This window comes from Drosophila navojoa, chromosome X (genome assembly GCF_054131105.1).
Source record: "Drosophila navojoa isolate 15081-1374.11 chromosome X, UAZ_NAV_1.0, whole genome shotgun sequence".
In the NCBI taxonomy this organism is placed as follows: domain Eukaryota; kingdom Metazoa; phylum Arthropoda; class Insecta; order Diptera; family Drosophilidae; genus Drosophila; species Drosophila navojoa.
In genome coordinates, this window is record NC_142895.1 from 29,095,690 (window position 1) to 29,108,145 (window position 12,456).

General features: G+C 38.8%; 1 protein-coding gene and 3 long non-coding RNA genes across 4 annotated transcripts in view; 3 read left to right on the top strand and 1 right to left on the bottom strand.

Annotated features, from left to right (window-relative positions):
* The window catches only part of LOC149090788 (uncharacterized), a 178,474-nt gene that overhangs the window by 64,500 nt on the left and 101,518 nt on the right, over positions 1-12,456 (bottom strand). The gene's annotated exons all lie outside the window — the stretch shown is intronic.
* Positions 1-12,456, top strand: part of LOC115565530 (uncharacterized) — a 184,163-nt gene that overhangs the window by 34,433 nt on the left and 137,274 nt on the right. The gene's annotated exons all lie outside the window — the stretch shown is intronic.
* LOC149090791 (uncharacterized) overlaps positions 1-12,456 on the top strand; it is a 167,107-nt gene that overhangs the window by 17,884 nt on the left and 136,767 nt on the right. The gene's annotated exons all lie outside the window — the stretch shown is intronic.
* On the top strand, positions 7,467-9,005 carry LOC149090794 (uncharacterized). Its single transcript, XM_089264457.1, has 2 exons — positions 7,467-8,581; positions 8,662-9,005. Exon 1 carries the CDS (start codon positions 7,606-7,608, stop codon positions 8,530-8,532), a length of 927 nt encoding a protein of 308 aa, XP_089120583.1. The 5' UTR covers positions 7,467-7,605; the 3' UTR covers positions 8,533-8,581; positions 8,662-9,005.

The following is a 12,456-nucleotide window of genomic DNA, read 5'->3' on the forward strand; positions in this document are numbered from 1 at the left end:
TACTTTACTACACAATGTGAAAAGTAAGTCAACACTTTACGAATTCGTTGGAGGTGGTACTGGTGTCGGAAAGAGCCGACTAATCACTTCAATTTTACAAGCATTATCCCATATAATCAATAGTAGGCCCGGGAATAAAGATTCTGCAAAAATTTTGCTTTGCGCCCCAACAGGTAAAGCTGCTTTCGGAATTTGTGGTTCGACACTACATTCCATGTTCTCTCTACCAGTCAACCAATCTGGTTCTGATTTGAGAGCTTTGAGTAATGATTTAGTCAATAGCTTACTTTCAAGGTTAATAGACCTTAAACTCATTCTAATAGATGAAATATCTTTGGTAGGTTCCAAAATGTTTTCCCAGCTAGACTACCGTCTAAAACAAGTTTTTAAAAATACTCCTCCATTTGGTGGTATGTCTGCCATAGTCTTTGGGGATCTACGACAGTTGCCACCAGTAGGCGATCGTTGGATTTTCGAGTCCAACTCCCATGATCCCTACAGTGCAATATACGCTTCTTCGCTCTGGGATCTCTTTAAGTATTTTGAACTCACAGAAATAATGCGACAACGGGAGGATCTAACTTTTGCTTCTGCTTTAAATAATATGGCATCGGGAAATATGACACCCGATGATATTAACCTTATCAGATCCCGCATTTGTCAGCCATCGGATGTTCCCGATGATGCAAATCATCTATTTAGCACAAATGCGGCGACAGATAATTACAACATAATGAAGCTTAATGTTATTGCGAAGATTTTATTAAAGCAACCCATTTAAATGCAGCAAATAGGGAAAGAATTTTAAAAGTCGTGGGTAGCTTTAGATCGTCCGAAACAGGGTCTGTGTAAATCCCTCCTTTTAAAAACAACTGCCAAATATGTATATGATTACGGGCAACGTAGATACTGGGGATGGGTTAGTTAATGGAGCAGCAGGAATTTTGATGCAAATAGATTTCGATGCATCCAACGCTCCAAATGTTTTATGGATGAAATTTCTAGAGGATAGTGTAGGAGTTCTTGCTCGCTCAAAGTATACACATCGTACTGAACCTTCATGGACCCCAATTCAGAAAATAGTTCGAAACTTCCAGTATAGGAAAAATGAGCAAGTTACTATTGACCGTAGGCAGTTTCCAGTTGTACCTGCAGAAGGTATAACTATTCACAAAAGCCAGGGAGCTACGTAGAGTAAAGTAGTGGTCCACCTTTGCTCTCGAATGCAGCGTGCTGCAATATACTTAGCTTGTAGTAGGGCAACAACTTCTTCGGGGTTGTTTATTATAGAAGATTTTGTTCCTCCCAAGCCTCCGAAAAATGATAAGGTCCAAAATCAAATTGTCCGATTGCGCACTGAAAAACTTCTTCGATCACATTATGATCATTTAGTTGACAGTTCCGCCTTAGATATTTTTTTCCATATTACTCTGAGCATTAACTGTCATATTTAAGACATTCAATCTGACAGATTAATGCTCCAGTCGTCTGTCCTATGTTTCGTTGAAACGTCTACATACGCAAACGAAAGTGTCAATATTCCAGTTTTTAGTATTGTTGTTCGTCTTGATTGCGAGGTAGTGGCTAACGCAATCCGATCTAAAAGGCGAATCATCATTTATGCTAAGGATACTATTTTAGATAATCTATCAAGCTGCTTGAGCGTCAGGAAAATAGCTGGGTCATCCGTTTTTGAGTGTGCCGTATTTAGGTACAAATCGTTAAGCTTCGTAGTTGTTTATAAAAGTCCATCTTACCCAGTCCGTTTATGTAATGCAGAATTTCAGGATCTATTTCTGCAATATCCTTTTTTGACAGAAAATTGTATATTGTTAGGAGATTTTAATTTGTGTTTGAGCAAATTTGAATCGGCTAGGACTTTATATGATGATTTAGTTAGCAGAAGCCTTAGAAGCTTATTGGATTTGAAAACGCCTACAGCCAATTGTGAATCGCACATTGATTGGGCGTTTTCAAATCTATCTCATGAACATATTACCGCTAGGACTTTTGAAACAGTTTATAGTTACCACAGTGGTATTTCAGTAAGTATTCAGGATATGGAAATTTAGTATAGCTTTAGTGTAAATATATGTAAATTAGTTTTTTTCATTTAATTAATTTCTTTTATTCAACAAATATATACAAACATATATTATTATTTATTAAATATATTAAAATTTAAGTTTTTATCCATATCAATTAATTAATTTTTTATTTGTTTGGCTCAGGGTAGTATCTAGTCGAGCACTCTCGACTAGAGTTTTCTTACTTGTTTTTGGTTAATCTTTTGTTTGAGGTATTTATGGAGTGGTGAATTTGAGCTATGCAATAGTGTTATACAAGTTTTAATTGTTATTATGTCCCCTTTTTGCTTTATTGTAGTATATATTACATATAACAGAAACCATTTGTCATTTTTTTGCACATTTATCATTTTTTAGCATATTTGTCATTTTTTAGCATATCATTATTATCGGCGAATGAAGAGCCGCATCGAGATCAATTATCGGTTAAGTCGATAAACTTATGTTAGTATTGAGAAAGCAAACGAACGGACAAGTTGAGCGTACCAGCACTTGGCTGTTATAGTTCATATTAAATAAAGAAATGTTTAATTATTCATCATAAGTTTGGTCCTTCGAGCCGGATCCGTTGGGCATTGCTACTGAATGCTCACTTGGAGTTGTTGGAAACAGCGCGCACTATTGGAAAGGTGACGTGTTTTGTCTTGTCGTGTTTTTGCTGCTGGAGACGCAGCATTTGCAAATTCTTGGAATTACGTATTGATATTCGGCATCATACGTAATACGCAGTACGCACTATTGGAAAATTGCGGTGATTTGTCTTAATGGTTTGTTCGGCTGCTAGAGACGCAACAATTTCATCACATTAATTTAATACCTGGCTATTTTGGACAACTTGGATTGACTGCTGGCAACGCAGCACGCTACAATGGAAAATCTACGTACTTTACTGGGAGCCAGAGGTAGACTGAAGGCAACAATTACCCGTATTTCTGGATATGCGGAGCATCCACCTGAGGGCTGCACCTTCTACGATATTGATACAAAATTGGACACGCTGATTCAAGTTTGGAAGCAGTTTGTCAACCTTAGTGACGAGCTTTATAAATATGAAGATGTGCAGGGATATGTGGATCCAGCAAGTGACAACAATGTATATGAGGAGCGCTTTGAACGAGCTTGTGCTCTTCTTAAGACACTGCACGCTGAGTACAAACCCCACAAACTGGAAGAAGCCAATACCACATCTAATGTGCTTGGGGAAGTAGATAATTCGCCCATCCAAGGCATTTTACAACAAATACAGAAGCAGTCTCATATGCAAATGCAACAAATGCAGCAGATGCAAATGGAGACTATGGAGGCCATAATGCAACGACTGCTACCACAGCAGGTGGATAACGAGTCACCGTCAGGCTCACTGCAAGGCGCAGGACCATCTGTGAAGGATTGGGAACTGCCACGGATTCATATCACACCATTTGATGGAGATTATAAGGAATGGCACGCATTTAAGGGTCTATTCGACAGTGCCGTTCACAGCAAGACAACGTTGACGAATATCCAGAAGTATCATCACTTAAATCTTGTTTAAAGGGAGAAGCTGCGAAACTAATTCAGCATCTGTCCTTAGCCGATGCCAACTATGAAATAGCTTGCGGATCAAAGCCCAGCATCGCTTCGATCGCTAACAAACGAAGCTGGTACCGTAATTCGGGCATTAGACGCCTCTGGACAAACGGATCGGGATTGTTGGCTGATTTACTTGCTCATGGCAAAGGTTGATGACACCACACGTCGTGAATGGTATGAAAAGAGTGAAGATATAGCAAATCCTACGATAACGCAGTTGCTCAAGTTCCTGGATGCACGTTGTGATCGACTGGAGCTCAGTCAATCTGCAACTACGACAAGCAGCAAGCCTAGACAGGACAGAGGTACCAGGAACGCACATGCGCTACTCGCCACTTCAGAGCGCTGTGCAAAGTGCAACAAGGAACACGCATTGATGGCATGTACACAATTTTTGGATTTATCTATTCAGCAGCGATATGCCTTTGCAATCATATGTTAATGAAGTTTTGACTATTATCTCACTTTAATTGCAGTTCCATCCATAAAATAAAGAATGCACTAAAAACTAAATTTCTCTTCTGTGGCTTTAAGGTGGCATCATACGTCTCTTTGTATGCGGCAATGCATGCATCCATCCAATCCCAATCGAAGTCAACGCAAACATTGGACTGCGTATTCGGAAATTCCTTCAGCTTGAATAATTTTTGAATACATCGACCGATGAAGGTATGTTCTTTTGCGTATGTATATTTATATATATATATATATATATATATATATATATATATATATATATATATATATGTATTGTATACAAAAATATTTTAGAAAAAAATGAAACATTACCTACCAAGAAGTTTAATCAATTTGCACAATATGCCTCAGAAACTAACATTATCCATGATTTCGTTGACCCTATTGGCACCAATCAATATACCATTGATAAATCAATGGAGTCCAGTTCCTGTGGCATCATGCAAAACTTAACACGCATTGGTTGGGGAGTAGAGGCTACTCACTACCCCCGTCGTGAATGCCGAAGCATACGGGCGTGTCCACGTTCACACCACCGGTTATTATTGCGTATACCGGGATATACTGAGGCAGTTTAATCGAGTTAGAAAGGCTGACATTTCCATCTACTAAACCTAGTTGAAGGCACCTGATGTATGTCTCACTTCTTCACGTCTGTCCGTATGAACGCAGTTTATTTATGCGCTATTAAAGGTAGAGACTTAAAATTGGAACAGATACTCGTGTGTATCTCCGATTTATGAAATGTTACAATTTTACCAATCCGCTAAAAATCGGAATGTAGATCCGCGTCGATCATCCGTATGAGCTATGGCGGATATATCTATGCCCATTAGGGGCGTGGCAAATATGATTAAACGGTATCTCCTAGAGTTTTATAGCAAGAACGTTAAAGTTTTGCTCGTGAGTTAATGTTTTGATTCTACAAAGATTGATTATTATATGTCTGCGCCTCTTAGGGGCATGGCAAATCGCACCTTAAGATATCATGATTTTTAAAATTCTACTATATTTTGGACACTATAGCTAGAGACCTCGAGTTTTGTATATATACTCGGGCTGTCCGCCCACAGGGGGCGTGGCAAACCGCAAAAGTTTATATCCTATTGTATTAGAGCTAGAATCTTCAAATTTTGATAGTTAAGCTACTAGTAACTTCTATCGATTCCCAAAATAATATTGGTACGCCTCTTTAGGGGCGTGGCATATAAAAAATACCCTGTAATTTTTTTGTTTTTGGAGCGTAAGCATCCAAATTTTGCAGCAGGTTACGGTTAGCTTGTTCTATGAGCTAGCTAAATAAATAAAGTGTCTACGCCCAGTAGGGGCGTGGCAAGTCGAAAAAATGAATTTTCTACAGCATTAGACCACAAATTAGCTACTAGATCGCTGAAGGACTGTGAATGAGTATTCCGCAGGCGTTCATACTTGTTTTTACTTTCAATTTTTAGCCAATTCTAGCCAAAATGTTGCTCAGCAACAAAACTCAACGCGCAAAATAGTACCGTACCGTATCATCGCAGACTCCATGAAGTATATATATTCTTGATCAGGGTGACGAGCAGAGTCGATATAGCGCTGTCCGTCTATCCGTATGAACGCCGAGATATCAAAAGATATGCAAAAGAGAGTTCTCAGTGAGAGTGTACGGTCGCTTTTGTTTTCTGCTCCGCAAATTTGCCTGATTTTTTATTTAATTAATCATTTTTATTAATTGTTCACACAACTGCGGTCGGTTTGTTTAAATATTCCTGTGCAAGGTTTGATCCGTGGTTTGCTGTGTTTTCTTTTAAAATTGTTTTTTAATCTTGTTGAAGTTTGGTGCAGCGTCGTATTTACATTTAGTTTGCACTTTGCTCCCTGACTTTACTCTTTACACGTTTGTTAGTGTGCGTGTGAGCTTACTTGCTCTCTCGATTTCGGTCGTTGTGCTGTGCAAATAACTCTCTGTGTTTCTTTCGTTACGCTCTGTAACGGCTGTTTTTGTTGTTGATTATCTCTCTCAACATAATCATTCGTTCTGCTCTTCAACGGCTGGTTGTTGTTGGACTCGCTCTGTCAGCATATTTTACTCTCTTTGTTTTTATTTCTGTTGCTTTTCTTTAATTTCTACTGTAATCCCAATTGCCAATATGAGCTGTTGCAAAAAATCTTGTACGTTCAGGCAGGCAGTGGACTCTGCACAAGCGCAATTTGTCAATTGCTGGTTGTGCGATAATATGATGCATATTAAATGTGCAGGTCTCACTGGTCGTGATTACGACAAGCTTATGTCCACGGTAAAAATTGGTAGTGGGGGTGTACGCTGGTCTTGTCCGATTTGTTTAGAAAGACAGATCAACTTTTCTAAAATGTACAGCGCTGTAAGGGCTCAGTTTTTATACCCTGAACCCATTGAAAATGGGAAATCAGGGTATAATGGTTTTGTTAAAATGTATGCAACAGGCAGAAGGAGGCGTGGCAGACCCCACAAAGTATATATATTCTTGATCAGGGCGACAAGCTGAGTCGATTTAGCCCTGTCCGTTTGTCTGTCCGTCCGTCCGTCCGTCCGTCCGTCCGTCCGTATGTTTGAACGCGTCGATTTCAGAAGATATAAGAGCTAGAGACTTCAACTTTTTTTTTAAATGTCCGTAAATATAGCGCGCATATCGAGCTTATCACTAAAAAACGATAACTCATTCCGATACTTTTTTATCGATAAAAAACCTTATCGAAGATCACTTAGAAAATTATATCTCCTACATCTTTCAAGCTGGAGTCTCCAAATTTAAAATGTATATTAAGATGAATTTTATACAATTAGGCTATAAATTTATATCTCCTACATTTTTAGAGCTTTAGTCTCCAAATTTTAAACATATATTCCGATGCATTTTATACAATTTCGGTTTTTGTTATATTTTGGATACCGGCTCCAATTTCACCAGAATCCCCAGTGAAGGTCAGATGCTAGTATAGCTAATTGTGAATGATTTGACATGTTTTTTTTTAAATGCCAAATATTCAATAGAATATGTAGATCATATGCTGAAAGTTTCATTAAATTCGGTTTAGTGAATCGACGGTAAAAAATAACAAAATGTTTGGCCAATTAACAAACGCACGTGCTGCAGCAACAGCAGTTTTCCAATACGTGTGCACACATACATTCAAACATCTTCTAGCACATTCTTAGAATCACATCAGCAGTTAGTTTCGTTTAGTTCTGCTAGATGGCGTTGCATCAGTGAATCTGTGGCGGTTCAAACCACAGCCTATGTTATAGTTAGTTTAACGATAGTCTTTATCGATAGTAATGATCGAGAGTATTCCCTTCTCTATAAAAAGATGTACATATAAATTAGCCACGCCAAAGCGACAATAAAATATATACTTATTTTGAATACATTAAATACAAATAGTGTTTTAAATGTGGCGTAGCCACATATGGTGACCCCGATTTATAAAGAACTTTAATTTTCACAAAATGGTTGTAACTCGTGACGAAAAAGCCTCAACATCGGCTGCTGCTGCCACCAATACAGACACAGCCGCCCAAGAAGCCTCAGCAAACGGCGTCATGCACGATCAAGTTGAAAACGACAGCGGAGAAACGCATGTAACAACTACTTCACATGCTGTGAACGCCATTCACACAATTCGCTTCCCACAATTCATGGCCACAGATCCAGAATTGTGGTTCACACAGATTGATGCATTGCTGCATATACATAACATCAAATCGGATCAAGCCAAGTTTTTCACTATAATAACTTCATTGGATGCAGACACTCTACGCCAGATTTCCGACATCGCAAAGAAACCACCAGAATCTGGAAAGTACGACAAACTCAAAAAAGAACTCATCTCAAGATTTGGTGTGTCCCGTGAAAAGAAGCTAGTCAAACTCTTAACAGAAATTGAATTGTCTGACAAAAAACCGAGTCAACTACTTCGGGAAATGCGCGACTTGGCTGACGATTCGTTATCGTGCGAGGGAATTGTGACACTGTGGATGCAACGCCTTCCAAGCAGCATTCGAACCATCCTGTGCACACGCAATGCTGAGGATATAGAAAGTTTGGCCGAAATTGCAGATCGTATATTTGACAATATGCCCACAACAAACTATTGTGAAGCTATCCAAAGCACGAAGCCAAATTCTATCGAAACCAGGATGAGTGCCTTAGAGACGTCTATTAAAACAATAGCCCAACAGTTAAACCAAGCTCTATCATCACCCTCAAGCAACAACCACAGACGGAATAACAATAACTACAACCAATCCGCATCTTCAACCCATACCTACCAGCAAAAAGTTTGCACATATCACATCCGTTTCGGACGAGCAGCAAAGAGATGTGTACAGCCGTGCGAGTTCGAATGCACAACTAATCAACAACCGGAAAACTAAATCAGCTGTCGCCACTAAGTGCAGCTGACGGCAGCCAATCATGCGTTTCGTATGCTGAAAAAAGACTGCACATTTTTGATTCTAAGAATCGAACAACATTTTTAATCGACTCCGGTTCTATCGTTTCAGTCTTACCCAAAAAGTTTGCTACAAACAACCAAAACTCAACTACAAACGATCTCAATCTGTTCGCAGCGAACAACACGATCATTCACACATACGGTACCAGACAGCTTGAAGTTCATCTGGGCCTACGTCGATCTTTCCAATGGAAATTCATCATAGCCAACGTTAAATCAGCAATCATAGGCGCTGACTTTTTGGCTCATTTTGGATTGACAGTGGATTTAAAAACAAAACGACTCATCGATCCACTCGCTCAACAGCAAATCAATGGAGAAGCTCGTAGAAATTACCAACAAAATGTCCTCACGATCGACCCTTCGTCTAAATTTTACCATATTATCAATAAATATGTAAATTTAACGAACTTCAGCACCTACAAACGACCAGAGTCAGGTGAAATTTCTCATCACATTATCACCACTGGGCAACCTGTAGCTGAACCTAAACGTCGATACACTGGAGAAAAATTAGAAGTCATCAAATCAGAATTTAAGGAACTTCTGCAACTTGGCATTATTCGTCCATCAAGCAGCCCATGGTCCAGCCCTATCCATCTCGTCAAAAAAAAGACCGGTGGGTGGCGGGCCTGCGGTGATTACAGAAAATTAAATGCTCGTACTCAACCAGATCGTTATCCGATTCCATTCATCGACGATATCAGCGACAGGCTACACGGTAAGACAATTTTCTCAAAAATTGATCTTAACAAAGCATACTACAACATCCCAATGAATCCATCAGATATTCAAAAAACTGCTGTAAACACACCCATTGGATTGTTCGAGTTTACGGTAATGCCTTTCGGCCTAAAAAACGCAACTCAAACCTTCCAACGACATATGGATTCCATTTTCCGAGATGATGACCACGTTTTTTGTTATATCGACGATATCCTTGTATTCTCATCCAGTCTCAAGGAACACGAAATTCATCTTCAATCAGTACTTGAAAAACTTAAAAAATTCAACTTGTCGATTAACGCATCTAAATGTGAAATTGGCAAAGAAGAACTTACATTTTTGGGCTACAACATCACTGTTAATGGCATGACACCACCTAAAGACAGAGTAGAAGCCATACAAAATTACCCGAAACCCAACAACATAATGGAGTTACGTAGATTTCTTGGCGCACTGAACTATTTTCGGAAATTCATACCATCTGCCTCAGATTCACAAGCACTTCTTACAGGGCAATGCAAAGAATCAAAGAAGAATGATCGTGCACCCGTTAAATGGACACCAGAACTAGAAAAAGCTTTTTCAACTTGCAAGTCAACTCTTGTCTCCAGCACGCTTTTGAACTTCATTGCGCCAGGTTGTCCCTTTGTATTATCTACAGATGCATCAGACATTGCCGTAGGAGCACATCTTCAACAGATTGTAAACAATCAAATGAATTCAATTGGTTTTTTTTTTTCAACCAAACTAAAAAATGCTCAACAAAAATACAGTGCGTATGACAAAGAACTTCTGGCAATTTATTTGTCCATTAAACATTTCAAACACATACTAGAGGGTCGGGATTTCGTAATACAAACTGATCACAAACCCTTAATTTACGCTTTCCAGCAAAAGTTAGACAAAGCATCTCCAATGCAAATACGTCATCTTAATTATATTGCACAATTTACCACCAACATTGTACACGTATCTGGCTCGAACAATATTGTGGCAGATACTTTGTCACGCATCAATCAAATAAATATGCCAGAAACTGTACCTCTTCGTTTAATCCAAGAACTGCAACAAAATGACAATGAATTAGAACAGCTACTCCAAGGGAGTACATCACTAAAATTACAAAAAGTAAAATTCCCAACAGACTTAGAAGTTTACTGCGATATTCAAACATCGGAAACTCGACCGTACATACCAAAGTCACTCCGCAAACAAATTTTTTCATCTATTCATCTCCTTTCGCATCCTGGTAAAAGAGCAAGCATTAAACAAATTTCAAAAAAATATGTCTGGCCATCAATGCGGCGTGATATCAATCAATGGGTAAATGAATGTAATGACTGCCAACGATCAAAAATCCAACGACACAATCAACTCGTACCGGAACACTTTCGGCAAGTGGACAAACGATTTGAGCACGTTCACATCGACATCATCGTAGTTCCGGAATATAAAGGGTACAAATACTGCCTCACCATGATCGACAGATTCACTCGTTGGCCAGAAATAGCTCCAATCAAAGACATGACTGCTGACACAGTCGCAACAGCATTTTTCAGATCATGGATTGCCCGGTTCGGGGCCCCAAAAACAATATCAACTGACCAAGGAACACAGTTCGAATCATCCCTATTTCTATCGCTGACAAACATGATAGGAGCACAACGAATTCGCACATCTCCATATCATCCCGCATCCAACGGAATGATAGAACGCTGGCATCGCTCACTTAAAGCAGCTTTGATGTGCAATCGACGAACTCCTTGGTTAGAAATCTTACCAACTGTACTCTTGGGACTCCGCACTTGTTTTAAAGAAGATATCAATTCATCTGCTGCCGAAATGCTATATGGCACGGATTTACGCCTTCCGGGAGAATTTTTCACCCACAATGATGAACCAGATGATCCAACACAATTTATAAACAAATTCCGTGACTATATTCGACAAGTTCGACCGTCACCTGTAATACATCATACGAACAAATCAGCCTTTATACACAAAAACTTATATTCATGCAGCCATGTATTTCTACGAAGCGACCACGTCAGACAACCGCTTGAGCCTCCTTACACAGGCCCACATGAAATAAAGGAACGGATCAATGATCGGCTTTTCGCTATTAACGTTAACGGAACTACACATAATATATCGGTCGAGAGACTCAAACCAGCATTTTGCATCATAGACCCTGACATGCCAGTTAAACCTCTTCGAACATATTCAAAAATCAATGTGTTAAATCTCATAAATAACTTCAACACATTACTGAGGAGGGGAGTAGCTGTGGCGGTTCAAACCACAGCCTATATTATAGTTAGTTTAACGATAGTCTTTATCGATAGTAATGATCGAGAGTATTCCCTTCTCTATAAAAAGATGTACATATAAATTAGCCACGCCAAAGCGACAATAAAATATATACTTATTTTGAATACATTAAATACAAATAGTGTTTTAAATGTGGCGTAGCCACAAATCTATTTCAGTTTTGACATTGCAAATCAGAACAGAGTTAGAGGGCGCGGCGCACGATTACGAGGTCTCTGGTTCAAATCCTGCTGGGCGTGTTGTAGTTTTCTTTTAATTGCTTCAAAATTTTTATATATTTGATAAAATTTCTCTTATATTTTTTCAAAAATCGAAATTGAAATTTTAACCATACTATATGTACGTTTTTATTAGTTTGGTTGTTCTTGCACATTCTTAAAGTCACATCAGCAGTTAGTTGACTTAGACTTGGTAGATGGCGCTGTAGCAGTGAATCTATTTCAGTTTTGACATTGAAAATCAGAATAGAAGGGTGGCGTCAAGGTAGAAAGCGCGGCGCTTGATCACGAGGTCTCGGGTTCTTCAAACCCAGAGCGTGTCGGAGTTCTTTTTTTTAATTGTTTCCAAATTTTTATATATTTAATTAAATGAGTTTTCTATTTCATTTATATTTTTAAATACATCGAAATTGAAATTTGAACCATACTATTTCTATTAGTTTGGTTCAGGGTAGTATCTAGTCGAGCGCTCTCGACTAAAGTTTTCTTACTTGTTAAAATGATATGGCTGCTGCTGAAGAAATACTAACACAGTTTAATTTCGAGAGTCCCCTATCTCATTTGGAGTC